Source organism: Pipra filicauda, unplaced genomic scaffold (genome assembly GCF_003945595.2).
Source record: "Pipra filicauda isolate LSUMZ 115617 unplaced genomic scaffold, ASM394559v2 scaffold108_size2327098_pilon, whole genome shotgun sequence".
NCBI classification, from domain to species: Eukaryota; Metazoa; Chordata; class Aves; order Passeriformes; family Pipridae; genus Pipra; species Pipra filicauda.
In genome coordinates, this window is record NW_024103529.1 from 482,163 (window position 1) to 500,746 (window position 18,584).

Consider the following 18,584-nt stretch of genomic DNA (forward strand, 5'->3'; position numbering starts at 1 on the left):
GTTAAAATACATGTGATTAGCCCAATCTAATCTCAAATCCTGCCAAATGAAAGGTAATCTGCTATTGAGAAACAACTATTCTGGAAGACTTTGTCTTGAGTTCTTTTTTAAAATCTCAGACCTATCGAGAGCAATTCACCTGTGTTGGAAAACTTTCCCCTGGGCATAGTTTGACATCCACATCAACAGAAATTTCCTGGCCACACTAACAGGGTTAGTAGTGCTTTACTTGACTACAAGGGGAAAGGCTTACTGCCCATGCTTCATACTTTCAGGCTGCAATATGCCATGCTATCTTCTGGACAAGCCAGTAAATCTTTACGTGAAGGTATCTCTCCAGTTATCTCCGCCCTCTAGAACCTGCTTTGATTATTTTAAGACATCCTAGGAAACCATGGGGTATTATTTTACTCTAAGTATTCTGTGTTAAAATTTCTAGCTTCCTACTCCCAAGTCCTCCTGCCCACTTTCTTTCAAAGGAAGGTTGTTGTATTTTTCTTGAATATGAGTACAGAAAAATGGTTTCTGGACCCTTTGACCCATATTTCTGTTATCCTGTTTCTGAAAAATACTGCTTTCCAGACACAACAAAACCTACTTCAGCAGGTTGCTGAATCTTGTACAATGAATTTCATTCCAGTGGAGCTGAGTGGAACAGATTTTGTAACAATTATTTATTTTAACGCTGTAGAATGTGAAGTCTTGAGACCAACCACTGGATATGAGACCAAAATATTTTTATTCCTAATTTAAGGTGTGACTAATTACGATTCCTTCGTGCTGGAAGGTCTGTTAGTCCAAGATCATTTTCAAAGCAGACTTAAAACTTAATTCAGTCTGGGGCTTTGTCAAGTCGGTTTTGCAAATAAGTGTTGTTGTTTGTTCTTTCCACATGGCCTCTCAGTCACATTTTCATGTCAAAAGTACCTTTGTGGTTCAGGTCCAGGACGAGGATCATTTCACAGGCCTGTGCATCTCTCCAAGGATCTTTACAATGATATGAGAATAATTGCACATTCAGTGCATAAAGATGTTTTCCTGCTTAAAAGTCTGATTCATTGAAGTGTTTTTGGTGAGGCAAACCTGGGCAATTATCTCTTTATAGTATGTCTCCTGGTGACTATCAACAAATCACTTTCCAGGATTAGTGCTTTTCTAACCACTAAATATGAATTAGGAGAGTTTCCTGTTCTGTCAGTACCATATTTTTCCTTCATTTTTCCTGTTCGCGCAACAATCAGGAAACATCAGTCATCCTTCAGAACTTGAGTATACATCATATTGCCACTCTTTGTATCAGTAAGAACTTGCCTGTAAATCATCTTCCTCCTTTGTGCCTTTTCCTAGCACTGTGTCTGAATTAGGGGCTTGCAAACTGGTTTTGATACATTTCTCTCAATGCATGTGCTAGTGAAATTATGAATTATTATTTTTAAAAAATCATTAGTTTCAGGCAGTATCTGCAAAATTACAATTCCTTTTCTATCAACTCATCTTTCTGTATAGTTCAGAATGGTGTGAGTGGTTACCTTATCTTCAGAAGAGAAACTGGTTTGGCTACCTGTGCAGTCTTGACACTCTTTTGTGTGAACTTAGTGTTTGTGGCAATAGCCCAGAATCCAAGAGCTGTTAAATCCATCTAATTTCAGCTTTCTTTGTATTTTAATAGCTGTTGTCAATTTTACCATCATGTTTTTACTAAAAAGCTCAATGGAAAAGAGTTCCTTTAAGTGATGTTTTCATTTTGTTTTGTGGAGTGGGGTTTTTTTGTTTATTTTCTTTTGGTTTTTGGTTTGTTTGGTTTGGTTTTTTCAATGTTCAGTTTTGGAAATTACTTCAGGTAGTTTTTTCTACTAAGTGCACAGCCTTTTATATTCCTTTGTTACTTGTCTAGCACCTCTCCATTTTGCTGGTTGGCTCCAGTGAGAGTCCTTGTGAGAAATGTTCGTGCAAACAACAGAAATAATACCATAAGATGTTTGAGTAAGTAACGTTCTCCTAAGTAAATTGCTGAGAGTATTTGCTTGTCCTGAAGACCTCAGCTTTCTCAGTTCATTGTCTGGGAATTCCTTTAGTTGATGTTTCAGTCCATCATTGCTAACTTGAGTATCTTCGTGTTGCAGGTAGAATTTTGAAGGGTTTGATTATTCCAACTTCTGGTCAGTAATCCCGTTCCTCTGTGGGATTTTTAACTTCCAGGAGCATGTAGTCACAGATTAAATGAGTTTGTCTTCTCTACCTATGTGTGATAGAAAAGGAGATAGCACCTCTTCTGCCAAAAGGGGAAAATTCAGTCTACAGTTACAGATCTTGACAGTTTTTCAAGGAAATAAGAGAACCCAAAAGCCAGCTCAAATTCTAACCTAAGATCTGGTCTTCAAATTCCCTTTATCTCAACATATTAGTTCATCTGGCTTATGTGCCCTCTGAATACCATACTCCTCCTGTGTTTCTCAGCTAGCAAATTGATTTTTCGTAATAGATAACGTTTGTCTGTCTTGTTGACAAGATGAGACCCCATGGAAGTATTTAATAATTTTTTCATGTAGATTATCAAGAACTCCAAAACACTCTTTTGGACTTTGTATTGATGAACTGGGTAAGGTGGTCAGTAGAAAAAAAGCGTCTCTCCCTAAACCAAACCATCTTATCAAAGTGTAAGCAACTATAATTCCTCTTTCAAACTCCTGAACAAAGTATTCCTGTAGTTCATAGTTACAGAGTTGTTTCTTGGAGCACTGGCAAAGCTTTTATTAAACAGTATTCTGTCTGAAGATCTAAGAGTATGTATGTGAATAGAAAAGGCAAGCTTTTAGTCTCTGAAAGTCTCTTTCGTTTCTTCTTTTATACAATACATCCTGAAATTTTCTCTGTAAATATACATACAGTTATATGCTCAAAGAATATTGGACGGTGTTTACCTGTACTTGTTCTTCTCTAACATGTGTCTGTATATATGTAAGCTTGATTTCCACCCTTCCTCAAGATACATTTGATCTTTGGTTTTGTTGCTTGAAGAAAGACTGTGATCTGTCCTTATGACATTGATACATACAGAAGGAAGACAGTCACGCTCTGAGAGCTTTCTGCTTAGATCTCTCTGCATAACATGCTTTTCAAGTATTTGGGATGGGGTTTTTTTGAGTGAAGTCTTTATTTATAGCTTTTTCCTTATAATAGTAGTTGCATGTGTTGTATTTTCAGTTTTGGCATTGTACACACTCAATATTTAACCCTTTTTTTACCTTTGCAGCCACCCATCTATTTCCCACTGGCGTATACAGTTTAGTTGGAATCAACTGTTTTTAAAAAATGTCATCATTTACCTAGTCAAGACCCAGAATATCCTGATTACCTGGAAAAACAATTTTCTTCCTCTCTTTGATTTGACTATATGCAAAATTTGTCCTATTCTTTGGGAGGCATTAGTAATAAGCCACAGTCCTCATTGACATTTCTTAATGATTCCCAGCCCTACCCTGCATTCCCAGGAGCTCCACTGGCACCTGTAGCTGCTTCTGACAAAGAAAAAGCTTTCTCTTTCAAAAGGATATGCAAATTGATCCATAAGACAAGGTAGAGGCAGCTTTCCTTGTGCAGGGTGTTCCACTGATAGAGTAAACTGTTAGCCATTATGGAAGTATAGTAATTGATTACTGGTTAGCAATTAAGATTTTGATAGCCAAAAAGCTCAACCCAGATGTATGCAATATTAATACCTTAGTGTGTTTGTCTGTAGACCTTTTATCCATTAATCCTCATAAAATACTTGTGAAATAGGTAATGAGACAGCCTAATTTCAGCTAAAGAAAAAGTGAGACTCTAAGGAGAAATTGCTGAATTTGAAATTGGGAGTAATCTTTTGATTTTAAACTTTTAGACTAGACTTAGACATAGAACAGTAAAAAATTAAAAAATGTGTAAAAAATAAAATACTATTTAATATTTATTAAATACTTTGATTTATTGACACTACATTTATGCAAAACTTCCAAAATACTTACTCTGACTTTCTCTTTTCTTTTTGTAGCCTTACATTTTTACAGATCCACCTACCATAAGAGTTGCTCATGGAAGGATTTTCTCAGAAGTTGTTTGTTTTTTTCACCATGTGACACATACCATGCGCCTATATAAAGTCCAGGGTAAGAGTTGTGAAATTCTGTCTCTCTTGGCAGTTTTTTTTCATCACTACAGTCTCGGATGCCTTTTTAATGTTTAAGTGCACTTCTGAACTAGTGTAAAATTCATCAAACTGAACTCTTTATGGGTTGAGTGCATCATGATTCCTCTCTGAGTATCATGGTAGTCATTAAGTCGTGGTATACTTAAACTCAACAGATTTGTTGGAGGTACCTCTCCAAACTTTACTGAGTCATCTGAATGCTGTAAGTAACTGTAAATTTTGACAATGAGGAAAAAAAAAATAGAAATATCTTGAAGATGATGTGGTTTCTTTCATAGTTTCAAGCTTCCTGACTGAGGTACAACAATATCTTCTCTAAAGTTTCAAAGACTATAAGGGTGAGTATTAGTGGCATTAGTAGAGAAGTCTAGTTTATTTCACAGCTGTAGGCTTTAGTTATCTGTGGGCTTCCTCTGTTATGTCCTTCATCTGCCTGGAAGAGCTGTGTGTGCTGAGAGGCACCAGCACCAAATATCAACTTATTTGCTCTTAGGACATAACATTGTATCAGTTTTGCTTGCTTTTTCTTCAGTAATGCTTTTGGTTTTTTGTTTCTCTGCTGTTCAGGTGCTGATTTCCAAGAACATTCTAGGTAAAGAGTAATTTTGGAAAGTGTATACTGTTCCAAACTTGATTAAATTGGCCAGTTAAAAATATAAAAGAGGGAGGAAATCACAGTGCAATTGAATACATTTATTTTCCTCTAGAATGTTAACATGCTTAAGTGTATCTTTCTGTAATTAAGAAACATGCATTTTCCATTGTTCATCTGTTTGTATTTACTGGAATAAAGAAGCACTGGTTGATGTTTTCCACACTGGAAGGAACTTACAAATGTTTTGTATTAGCATTACTTTTACCATAGGTGTCAAAACTGTCTTTGTGGTTTTTAAAATCTTATTTATAGTATTTAATTATTTTTCCTAAACATCTTCAAAACCAAATAATGATGCTATAAGGACTTTGAAAGCCTTCCTTGCTCTTTTCCTTCTTTCTCTTAGATTTCAAAAATGGTATTGACATCATCTGTTGATGATGATCTGTTTATCTTTCTTTGTGAGTGTACTCTCTAGTTTTTTCTTTTTTTTTTTCTTTCCTGACAAATTCTAATTCATCGCAATGTTTCAGTACTTACACAATTTGATATCCAGTCATCACGGTGAAGTCCCGTACCATGCGTACAGCTTTTAAAAGGAAAAATGATGCAAAATGTATTTTATGTATTTTCTGTTCACTTTTTGGCATGTTTTCATTTTGATTTCTTCATGCGAAGTTTTCTTTTTCAAAATTTAAAATTTGATAACTTTGCATCATTGTTTTGCTGGAGTCTGTTTCCTGGGCTTTGTAAGGAAAGTTATTTATATAGCATTATTTCAATTAAAATGAGATATTTTGAAGCCTTACTAAGTAGGTACCATAACAAAGTATGTGGAAAGAAATCAATAGCTGTATATGCATAAACATACATTTTATTTTTAAATAAAGACCTGGTGTCCTGTTGTAACCTACCCTGTTTGCCATGGGGGAGCAAGCCTGATTGTGTGGCTAATCCAACTGTTGGACAATACTTCTGAGTCCTACAGCTTCTTCAGCAATTTTGGTAAAACACTGCTTTTACCACTTTTGGCTTTAGAAATCTGTTATTTTGAGCAGAAAATACTCTGCATTGACAACTCCGTTCAGTAATTGACAATTGAGTGATTTTTAATTTCTGCTGCCATTGGCATCTAGTTTTGATATCAACATGATTTTGTTGTTTCTTTTAATCAGAAGTTTATGTTTTATTATCTTCATAATTGTAGTTTTGTATTAATTCAAATTATGTAGTAAAAGACTGAAAGTAATTTTGAATCTGGTAATTTAAAAATTCTAAGCTAAACTACTTTATCCTTGTGCAATGTCCTCATACTTTTATAGTCCTGCTTTAAATAGTTGGAAAATCTATGACTAAGAACATAAAAGTGGAGCCTATAAATCTACTTCTTCCAGACTAGGTTTGGGAAAATAGAAGTAATTACCTGAACTGAATGTTTTTCATTTAGCACTATATTATAATAGCCATTGGTAAATGTTAACAATTTAACAGTTGCTGGTACTGCTGCAGGTGGCATTCAGATTTTAAAGCAGATGAGATAAAAAATACATATCTCTGTTCTGCTTGGTGGAATTCTTTTCACAATTGTTAGTCCCATTAGATTACGGAAAGGATGGAAGTGATCACGCTGAATGATGGTACAATTTCGCTCCAAACTGTGTCTTGAACTGTTTGAAAAGGTCAGGCTATTATTAAAGGTATTTAATTTTCAATACTAGGCACTGTAGAAAAAAATAATCCCACTGAACAATTTTTTGGCATTTTCAGATACCTAATCCTTCTTTTAATGAATAGGAATCTTTCCCCTGTCAACAAAGTTTTGTGTCCTGGTTGTGGTCATATCAGCACAGTTTCTTAATTCACTGTCCTAAAGAAAGATTCTCCCTCTCATGGTTAAAACAGTAGCTCACAGTTTCATGCTCAGGCAAACAGTTCTATCAAGAAGTAGGTAACTTCATTCTTGTCTGTGAATGACCAGGTCTTGCTCCAGGATATTAGCTGCTTTTAAAGACAGCACTGAACTGGCCTCCAATATCTGGTTTGGTATAACAGAAAAACAAAAACTAGCAGTGCAAAACTAGGTCATTGTCTTCTGGGAACACAGTCATTCTTTCGTACGTGGCAATCACTTTTAAAAATTGAGAGATTTTAAATGTGTCTTTTTTCATGTAGGTTTGGAAGGACAGTCTCTTGAAGTTTCCAATATTGTGGACATTAGAGGAGAATATAATCGTGAACTTGCAATGAGAATTTCATCTGACATTAACAGTCGAAATAGATTCTATACTGATCTTAATGGATATCAGGTAATTGTCATCTATTAATTATAAAAGCCTAGGGTGTCAGGTTTTGACTGTTTAAATCCTTCTGAATGTAAAGATCTTGAATTAGATTAATCAAACTCTCATGTTAAACTGCACTAATCATTTAAAAGGAGAAGTGCTTTTTAATATGTATCTGTATAAAATGTGATGTAGACCAGATGAAGTAGTAACTGCTTTTAAGGAGTCTGATGAATATTTCTTTATATCCTTTTTAACTTAAGAATTATAGAAAGGCAAGTTATGACAAACCACCATGTAGTTGTTTGTATATCTCCATGCCTTCTTTTCCTCTACTTGTTCTGTTTAATTAGAGCCCTTTGGATAGCACAATAACAGATGTGTATAAGGACCAGCAACTCAGACTTAGAGAACAACTCCTTGCAGCTGAATTGTAAATAAGCGAAGTATTTTCAGATGTGTTATGTTTTATTGGTAATGCATCTGATGAAATATAGTGTGGCTATTGTCTTAACTTCAACCCTGCAGCACACACAAAAGAAAGGAAAAAAAATGTTGTTTTGCCTTACCTTCCTTCCTTGCTAAGAATAGTTTTCCAAATACATTGAAAGCCTTGGCTGCTGAATAAGAGACTACTGTTTTTCCAGTTATGGTGTAGTACTGCATTTTGCTGGAGACAGTGAATATTTAAATGTAATTCTAATACTACTACTCAGTTGTCATGTACCATTTAAGAATTTGACTAGCACTTTAATAAGTTCATATTATAAATCAACAATTCCTTTTCTGCTTGAATCTATTCACTGCTTGCTCTCTAGAGGAGAAAAAGTTTTCTCTCATTCTATAACTGTGATAATCCTTTTCGTAGATTCCCTTGATGGATCTTTCACATTTTTTAAAGTATTCTGTGATCTAAAAGTACACCAAAGTTATCATTTCCAAACTGGTAATTCTAGCCACAAATCTCCAAAAAGCTACATAATACAGTGGAATGAGTGCTTTCATGGTGATTGTTCTTCCAAGGCACATGGAATAAATGTTTAAAAATGTCTTTGACGTTTATATGCACAAAAAGAATGTACTTTATTGAAGTTTGTGTCCATATTGCAGATCCAGCCTAGACTGATGATGAGCAAGTTGCCTCTTCAAGCAAATATCTATCCTATGACTACAATGGCTTATATTCAAGATGTTGGTGTTCGTTTGACACTCCATTCAGCTCAGTCTCTAGGTGCTGCAAGCTTGAAAAATGGTAAATATAAAAATGATAGATTCATTTTTTTCTGAAATAATTATTTCAGAGATTACCAAACCTACCTACAAGCATTGGAAGAAAGGAAATAAGTTTCTCCAACTCTGACAGGTTTTAGAATATGACTGTAAAAGAGGAGGAAGAGCTTATTCCTAAATGAGTTCCTGTCAACTTCAATGAAAGACCTGTCTCAAACTAGGGGCAGAGGAAAAAGATTGTGAAAAAGACAAAAGGAGCAATAAATTCTCAAAACCAGGTATTTTTCACCCAAGAACTCTGATGGAACTCAAGGATGAAACAGCAAAACTAAAGGGTTTGTTTCGTTTTGTACTGCCCTGGTACAGTACAGAGGACTTACAAATGATGCTGATCATGTTTTTTGTTCAGTTTTTTTGCTTTGGAATAGACAGCACTAGTCTTAAGTTATATACAGTATAGCCTAACTCCCTTTCTAGGAAAAACAAGAGCAGCTTTTTTTTAAAGATTAGTGTTAGTGAAATAAAGGATAAATATGACCCTGGGTAAGAGTCAACAAGCATACCTCACAAATTTAATGGAGTACTTTGAAAGAGCTGATGAATACGTTGACAAGAAAAATCAATTCATATTAGGAATTCCAAAAGCGACACAATCTTGTCCCTCAGAGCATTAAAGGGTATGATGAATGGCTGGGAGAGTTGGAAGCAGAGACCAGTTATTGAGTCTATACTGCTGTCAGAATAGGGAGGTATTCAAATAAAGCTAGAAGTAGTGGGTAAAATAAGGTATATAATTCATAACTTAAGATATATAATTCCTTGCTGTAATAGATATTGCCAGTTTAAATTTATATGGTTTTGAAAAACAATGCAATGAATACTCATGAGAAAAAAGTCTGTCAGAAACTGTGCAAAAAACCTACTTCCCACTTCCTTTTAAGAAAAATATTATAGATACTCTGTTCTGACAAAAGGTGAATACTATGCTGTATTGGTGGCAGTATTAGCAAACCTAATGTATTTTAGGGCAAGGACTTAACGCTGACTAATGTTTTAATAAAACCACCATGGAAAATACCAGCCTTTTGTACCAAGACCACTGGATAGAAGGCCCAAACCACATTTTTTCCTGTCTCCCCTTGCTGGAAACCAAATTCCTATTGGCCTGATCTTGTGAATAAACTTGACACTACCAAATGTTAGTATGCACTCATTACATAGCTATTGGGGACTAAATTAGTGTGCAGAGGCTCTGTTACCATGTAATAGTGTCTGTATTTGCTCTTTAACAGTCTTAGTCCCTGCATCACAGAATAACGCACCATCTAAATTCGCAGACACTCCCGCTTTCTGTCATAAAGTTAAGGAAGGCTACCACTGCTTGACATTTTGCAGTTAAGCATCAGGAAGAAACTGACTTTCTGTGAGCACTTGTTTCAAATCTGTCAGAGGACATTAGAGGCTTTTTGCCTACTCCAATTAAATAAAAGAGCAGCAGATGTGTCCCATACCTGGTTATGGCATTTATTTCTTAATCATGTCACTCTTTGACAAACTCTGTTATGTCACTCGAGGATAAGATATACCAACATCAAATATTTACTCTCTCTCTACCAAAAAGAAAAAAAGTGTTCATCTACCTTGTTATCATTAAATAATATTTCACTAAATTACTGAGTTTACTACCATTGCCCTAAGGTCTTATTGGATTCTTTAAAAAAGAAAAAGAATGCAGCTGAAGGTTCAGTAGTTGCTGAATATCATATGCTTTATGACATTTCTTCTCAAGGCCCTTCAGGAACTCAAAGGGATCATGGAAGAAAATTCAAAAACATTACAATTTAGGCAAGCACCCTCAGTAGCTCTGTATCTGTGACTGACATAGTGTGTATAACCCACCATCTCAGATTTATATGAACAGTACCTTAATTCGAAATAGCAGGTTTTTTCTTACTCATTGCCAGCTGACCTCTGTCCTGGATAAACAAAATCTGATTTTACTTGAGGGAAGGGAAGAACAAGTATTTAAGAAAATCAGATAAATGTTTGTAGAACATTGAAGTATAAAAAAACCTACCTTACTAAGCAGAGCCTTTTCTAGGAGCTTAAATTGTGCATTTCTTATTCATGATACAAGTATTTCAGTCGTCCAGTTTTATTTAGGAAACAAGTACGCTTGTTTGAAGATTCAGTGTACAAGAATCTTAACAGTCTAATTACATGCCCTGAGCTGGTTTCCCTTTGGAGACACATACTTGAAAAGAGGTGAACTTCATTGTCCATAAGACTATTCATGATTTAACATCATGCTTAAAGAACTATTCTGTATGGCAGTGCTGCAGTTCATATAAACGCTGAACTTCATACTAAGTGCTTATCTAGTGCAAAGTTCTTTTCCTATTCCCACAAGTGAAATTAACCTTACAAGAAGGGATTGTGTGTGTTTATATACTCCTGTTGAATATCTATTTTACCTTCTGCCTTCAACTGTGAAACAAAAGCAAAGAAAGGAAAAAATATATTTGGGAGGTCTAATGGTATTAACTGTTCTGATAATCAGTCCTAACAATACTGATCGGTTCTTCCTCTTCCATACTTAAGAAATATTATGATTTTTTTAATAAGTGATCTTTCAGAGAAGTTTTCATATGTTTAATAGAACCTTTACATATTCTTGTTACTAGTATAATCCTTGTATTGCTCTTTTAGGTCAGCTGGAAGTGATCATGGATCGCCGACTTATGCAGGATGACAACCGTGGCCTTGGACAAGGTGTTCAAGATAACAAGATTACAGCTAATGTCTTCCGACTTCTGTTGGAAAGAAGACATGGGACAGATGTGGTAGGATTCACTGTCTGGATTTTTTTGGTTTTTTGCTAATTAACATATAAATATTTATTTCTGTTGCAGCAGCAATGAACTCAGTAAAGAAGTTATTCCCTGAGCTGTAGAACTAAGGAAACATATCTTCCAAGTCCAAGTTTTGTCCTCTTGCTTGCATATGCTCTTTGTAAAGACTTCGTCTTTCTCTATTCCTCATGCAAATCCTGCAGCATCTACTTTATCACTCACACTTCAGTGTATGAATTTTGGTTGTGGAAGTCTCGCCTTTTTTTTTGAATTCCTTTTTATTTATCATACCTTTAAAAAATTGCTAACGAGCATGAGTTCTGCTTCTTAACAGTGTTAACTGAGTCTGAACAAAGGTTGACAAATTAATTCAGCTAAATGGGTAGAAAGAGAAAACCTCTTATGAATTTAATATTCTTAGAAAATAAGAATTAAGTGGAAATATTTAGATGCCAGACATAGGAACCTTATCAGTTCATTACGATTCTAGGAAAATTGAGACCATTTTGTTTTAAGGGGTTTTTTATACTTACACAGATCATCTCACTTTGTCTTTTTGTGTCTTAGTCTTTTGAATAACTTCAGGTTTTTTTCAGTTCTTTGTATTTTCTCACTTTGTTTTTTTTCCTATCATTTTTGAGAAGGACAAAACAAGAAGTACATCTTCATGCTGAGGCAGTCAAATTGTGATGACAGTGCTGAGTATATTTTAAAATCGTTGCATAGCTAAAAATGAGAGGTTGTATACTGAGCTGCTAATGAATATGCAGATAAATTGGAATTAATTCTGGTTTATAATAGATGTCATTAACCACTGTGAGAGGATGATAATATCAAGCTTAAAGCTAATTTTCACCACTTAAAGATTGACAGTTGTACACGTCATTTTGATTTTCTAGTTCCTCATCATGTATAACACAGGCTGCATATTAACTGCATTTACCAGGGGGGTGTGCAACTATCCATGCTAACCTGAGTTCAGCAGCAGTCTAGCTTTGACAACAATGAACAGTGCACAGGTTAATCTGTCCTTACAAGAAGAAACCTGCAGAGAGATCTGTACTGCCACCAAAAAATTCTTTAGTATCCGGGGTAATTTGTGTTGTATTAAATTAGAATGTGAAGCTGGTAAGTAAGAATTACTGGACATGGAAATCTATGTTTACATTATCAAATAATTTGAAAAAACAGAAGTAGATCAAATTAGTTAGTACCATGGGGCGTGCATTGACACCGTATGCAGTTTTAGTGTTTTCCATAGAACCATAAAATAACTCACTAAAAGGTGCCTCTGGAAGTCTTCCAGTTCAGTCCCTGCTCAAAGCAGGTCTATTTTTGTGTCAGAACAGTCATAAAAGATTAGTCATCCATTCAGGCCATAAAGGAGATGTGATGGGTTAGAGCATGTTTGGTGCCATACCTCCAAGGAAGCTTCTTGGTTACTTCCTTCTAATAGAGAGCTGTTCCTTATACACTCCTCTGCAAACTGCAACAGTGCCTGGTGAAGTGGGGTTGGCCGTAAGTTTAATTTCAGAAAAGCACTGCTACTTCAAAACACTGTATCAGAAAATATTTTTAGGTTACCTCAATTTAGAATAAAGGCAACCTAAACAACTCTGGTATTTTTGAGTTAGTGAAACATTTACATTTATCTTTGCATATATTTGCCTGTTTGTTTGGGATACCAGGCAGGCATCATCTCAGTAGAGTAACAACATATTCCCCTTTATTTGTTAAAATCCTTTCTTTCCTACAGTTTTGAAAGATTCTATGCAAATTACTGAGAATCTTTGAAAGGAGAAAGGGCTTGTAATTACCTGCTACAATAAAAAATTTCTGGGATATTTTGGATACCTGTGCTTCTGCATCTACCCTTCCCCATAACTCTTTATGCTGTGTGTGGTTTTAAAGAACTGTTGACTTTAAGGACAGTTGGTTCTTGTACACTCTTGCGGAGACTTGAAGAGAAGTGGAATCAGAGCTATGAGGAAGGAGGCACAGCCAAAGAGGTGCTGTTGTCCCAGCTGGTACAGTGTGCAACCCCCAGGAGCCAAGAAAGATGTTTCAAGGAAACATTTTCTTTCTGGTGTTATATCTGGAATTCCTGTTTCCTATATTGAGTGTTCTAGAATTTTGTTTTTTGAAATTTATCTGAACATCCGTAACATTTTCTGATTCATGTTACTGTTTCAGATATGTTAAAATAAGGAAGGGTAGTAGCCTCCTTTTTTTATTGTTAAATGTACAAACATGTTTTTTTAGTACATTGTTACTCAGAAGGTAGTTGTTATAATAACTTAAAAATAACCATGTCAGAAAAAATGATGATGAAATTATATGCAGTTTATATATGCATTTGGCTACAGCGTGACTCATACACTGACCCTGATTTTGTTGTCAAGCCCTATTTTATTATTGACTGGAGGAATCATGAAAGCCATTGGAGGAGAAACTTTTCATCACTTGACATCTTTGCCAGTACAAGCTTTTCCTAATGTATATTCCAAAATATTTCATTTTATCTTTTCTCGAAAACAATTCTGAAGAACAGGACGTTTTCTACTCTTTGAGAAACTTCCCCATAAAAGGAGAGTATATGAAGTGTAAGATATGCAGTTCTTTAAAATAAATTAAAATAAATGTGCATCACTGGTGAAATTACCGTGATTGGTTTTGTTTATGACAGTATCAACCAAAAGTTTCTTTTCATTTATATCTCTGAAATACTTCCCCACCCTGAACAGTAAATTTTAATGGCAGAGTCAAACCACGTGAATGTCCTCAAGTGTAAAACACACATGTCTGGCGGGTAGATAGAGAATTCTTAATAATTCGTAATAATTGCTAGCATACTCAGTCTGTATTCTAATAGGCTCTTAATCCTAATACTACCTGGGTGTTGGCTCTTGAATTCTAGCCCATCGAATCAGTCATAAATACTCATTCTGATATTGTCTGATATTGTCTTCAGGTTGAAGACAATTGTCTTTTTGGGTTTGTTTTTGTGTGGGAGGGTTTGGGGGGAGATGTTTAGATTTCATTCTCTGTTTGTTTGGATGTTGTTACTTTTTTCCCTAAGCTGGATACTACTAAAGGTTTGTTCGGAATGACAGTATTGTTCATTAAGTAAGCTGTGTACGTAGTAAGAGCTGGACAAATCTCATTTCACTTTACATTATACTCACATAATTTATTGATAATTGTGTCCCTCAGGGCTCAGATATTTCTGCTGTGTTTTGATACAATTTCTATATAGGTCTTTTAATCCTAGTAGTTGTAACCAATTCTGCTTATATGTTCATTTTGTCCTTACAAGCATTTTTTGGCTCTGAATATCTCTTTGAATTCTCTTCTAATATTAAACCTTCTTTTTCCTCAGATTGTTAAGTAACAACTGAGTGCATTCCAATTTTAAATTGGAGGGATTAATATTTAGCTGAGAATGAAACTGAGTACTGTTATCAATACTTGCCTGTCAAAATAGTAAATGCTTATTTTTGAAAATATAGACTGTTCTGTATTTATTGTAAGTTTTGGAAAAATAAACATTAATACCTTTTTACTTTCTGAACCCCAGCATGTTATATTAATATAAGAATATGAAAGAAATAGGATTTATAGGGAGCATAAATATACATTTATTTCATCAGTGACGTAGCCACACAAGGCATATAGTTTCTTCTTCAGGTTCGTATTTCATACCTTGCCCTCCGTTGCTCAACTGATTTAACTGGATTCATAGCCAAAATTCAGTGGGTCAAATAGTTGCTGTGGTTTGGGGGAGGTTGTTTAATGAAACAGTGGTACAGGCAGTAAATAAAATCACAAATATGTGGGAAGATAGTCAAACTCCCTTTCTTCCACTAAATACAACTACTCTCTTTTTCTTATTAAATATCTGTCAGTATCCACTTTCTCTGAGAATGTGTGGTTGGTGATACAGCAACTTCTGCCTGATTATTCTGTTGCATTTGCCACTTCCTTGGTGTGCATATTTATAATGCATGTGCATGCCTCACATGGTAGCTATATACTACATACTGTGCATTGCTATGCTATATGTAACTACACCTTAACAAACATAATTATTTGATGTTTCAAAAAAGCAGAAACTTGACATTGGCCTAATTATTACAATTTAAAAGCTTTTTCAAGCCCATGTGTGACAAGCTCAGATATTCCAATATCATTTTTAGTTGTAATTACCACAGTGAACTCATCAAATGTATAGAAAATCCTGAACGTTAAGGTTTTAGGGTTTTATGGTGAATGAAATAAAATATAGAATGAAATATAAAAAAAAAGGCATTCCCTCTTGCTGTCACACAGAACCCAATGCATCTTCTTTAGAGCCTTACCACATATATTTTGTAAAGAGGGAGCACTAGTTTCTTACTTCATTTGGAGACATATTCAGGTATGTGCTACTTCTTTACAGCTTTGCTTAAAACACTAAATTATTATTACTGCTACTACTATATAGGTTGTACTGTATTTCTTATGTAGGAACTTTGTGTCTACTAGTCAAGAATAATGTTTCCATCTCTTATTTATCTACAAATACTATCTGCTTTCAGGCAAGCACTGTCATCTTTTATGTCAGGGCACTTTATAGCATAATTCCCTTCAACAATCTTTTTTTTTTTTTAATGAAACAGTGACAAAGATGTGTTGCAGAAAGATTTTAAATAAAGGCTGATTTGTCTGCAAGCTCCATTCATGTGTTACTGTGCAAAGCTGTAGGGGCTAAACATTCTCATCCTGTAAAAAGGCACCAGCCATTTGTAGCTGGCTCACGGCTCAAGTAGGTAGTACATAGGACTGCCTTCTTCTCGTTTCTGGGCTTTCAACTATGTCTCTTTTGTGTTGCTTTTCATAAATTATGTACGTCTCAACAGTGAATCACTTTCCTTGATTTGTTTTTATCTATCTTCATTTGTGTGTATCTGTCTGCTAGTTCTGGTTAGAAAGAATTTAACCTCAGTAGTATGCATAGTGTTTAAGCTTGTTCCCTCCACTTTTAGCTGATATAATTCACCAAAGCCAGAGGGTAGACCTCTTTGTAGTCTTTTGTGAGTTTATCTAAGCTGGTGCACTTTGAGGTCTGAAAAACCACTTCGAGGAGGGCCTACTCATGCCTGCTGCAAGCTCTGGTGGTAGGATTCTGATCCTCCCTAAAGGAGAGAGAAAGTCTGCAACTCAGTCTTCTTCTTCTTCTTTAATTCTCTAATGAAATAACTCCCCAGGAACAAACTCATTGCACACGGAACAAGCAGTTTCCAGCAGCAGCAAGAACTTTACATGAGGAACAGACTTTCAATGCCCTCTGCAGGGCAAAAGTTAGTAGATATTATTGTGTAGTTTTTATCTTTATCATCAGTTTGCTTAACTCATGGCTAGGCTTCGGGAACAAAGATTTGGGGAGGGCTCTACCCATGTTTGTTGCAAGCGCGTTGACTACTTCCTCATCAAAACTCCAGAAAATTTCTGATCATGTTTTCTGCCATCATTGGGAACAGGATAAGCTCTTCCCAGTCATCAGGGAAAATCCAGCACCATGCCCCTTTCACAGAGCTAGCATGGGTTATTTATTTAGGCATTAAGTCCCTTCTCCTGTGCCATTATTAACAATATAAGCACTGTAAAAAGAATTAGAGGAGAAGAAATAAAACTGGAGAGTCTCTAACTGAAGTACAAATTACTATTATTATTATTTTATTACTTTTATTATCAAAGAAAGCATGTTATGCTGTATTTTTGCTTTCATCTAACTATATTGATGGCTGCATATTAACTGAACTCAGTAATTATGGTGATGTGCTTATGGTCATAGTGGCTAGATACTTTCTTTGCCATCTGCACTTTTCCGTAGACCAGCAAGCACCTGTTCTTCAAATGATCTCTTTATAGAACATGATTTCTGTTATGGCATCTGATTAAAGACTAACTGTATTAAATGCAAGGAACTGCCAGTCACCAAAGGAACAGTGATAGGTGGAGCAATGGAGCACTAACAGCTCCTGAGACCATGAAAGGGAGAAAATGAGACTGTTCCTGGTGTGAAACCGAACAAGATGGATCAGCAGAAATTACCCTAGTCTAAGAGAATTTTGGGATTCTTTTTTTTTTTCAAACAAGAGGTTTGTTATGGAATGTTCAGTGGCAGTGACACAGGAGAGGAAAGAGAAGGATTGAGGAGTAATGAGTGTGAAAAATAAGGGGTTAAAAAAGGAAAAAAAAAGTCTGATTAGGACCAGTGCTTGATCACCACAGCTCATTCTGTATTATTAAATCTACATTCTTTGCAAGTGCCCAACCTTTTCTGAATCTGTGTGAACCATTAGCCAACATTAGGTAGACTAGGAAACAGCTAGACTAAGAGGTCTGTGTGACAGTTGTTGGAGGGAGAGAGGCCATTGGACTGGCTTCCAGTTGCTGGTCAGACCTATAATTTCCATGTGTGCATGTAAACAGCTAGCAAAATGCAAGCTGACGGGTAAGGGACTGGCACCTGGAAGAGTGTGAAGTCTGAGCTGATGAATCTGGAGGCCTAAGGTCCAGAGCTGCATCTCAAATAGGCTTAAAGTCCTGGTTTTTGAGGGATCAGTGGTTGTTGAGTTAACTTACAAATCAAGAAAGTGAGGGTCTTTAACCAGTGAACTCCAGACCTGACCAGCTGGAAGGCACAATCAGATTTGGATTGTCTGTTCTGCTTGTGTTACCCAAGTGCTCTGCCTGTGTGGGTTCTGGCAAAGGTGTTGCTCTCTGCTGATGTGTATGTCTGGCCATGTTTTTACATATATGCCTTAATGAGAATAATGCTCTGCCTTTCTCCTGATTGATGTTGGAGGCACAGAACCACAGCAGGGTCCCATCTATCAGCCTGGAATGAGAGGAGTCCCCTGGTGTTAGAGACTACCATATTTGGCTCTGGCAGACTGGGAAGAGTTCCTCCTGTGGATCCAAATTTCCCTGGATTTGGTTATCTGTAGGAGTCACAGGTTTCCTCATCTGCAGTCTTAATGCCAGCTGAGAATGCACAGGCAGTACAGAAAATCTGTTGTGATTTTAGTCACCAAATGAACATGCAGTCTTGTGGATATTTTATGGTGCCTCAGAATTTCCACTTTTTCTTTAAAAACTCCTTTCACCTCGTGTGGCAGACATGCATTTCCAGTGTAACACCCTCCAAGTGAATTGATAGAAAATTTTACATTCCTTGAAGTAAAGAGATAATATCAGATTTACTCTGCTTAGATGAGTCCTCCTTTGCTGGTCACTTCAATAGCTATCAAAAGACCCTCAGCATTCCAGATCATCATTCTCAATAAAGGACATGAAACATATGGGTAAAAAAAAAAAAAATGCTTTGATGTGCAAAAATGTACCATAACTCATGGATATGTCACTGTTGACAAAAACGTACAGATTAACAATTC

At 35.8% G+C, this 18,584-nt stretch overlaps 1 protein-coding gene across 1 annotated transcript in view; it reads left to right on the forward strand.

Moving 5' to 3' along the window:
• MAN2A1 (mannosidase alpha class 2A member 1) overlaps window positions 1–18,584 on the forward strand; it is a 114,845-nt gene that overhangs the window by 83,176 nt on the left and 13,085 nt on the right. Inside the window, exons 16-19 of the mRNA XM_027712610.1 lie at window positions 4,031–4,145; window positions 6,954–7,087; window positions 8,174–8,315; window positions 11,003–11,136. Of these exons, the coding sequence (XP_027568411.1) occupies window positions 4,031–4,145; window positions 6,954–7,087; window positions 8,174–8,315; window positions 11,003–11,136 (525 nt within the window). The remainder of the gene's footprint in view (window positions 1–4,030; window positions 4,146–6,953; window positions 7,088–8,173; window positions 8,316–11,002; window positions 11,137–18,584) is intronic.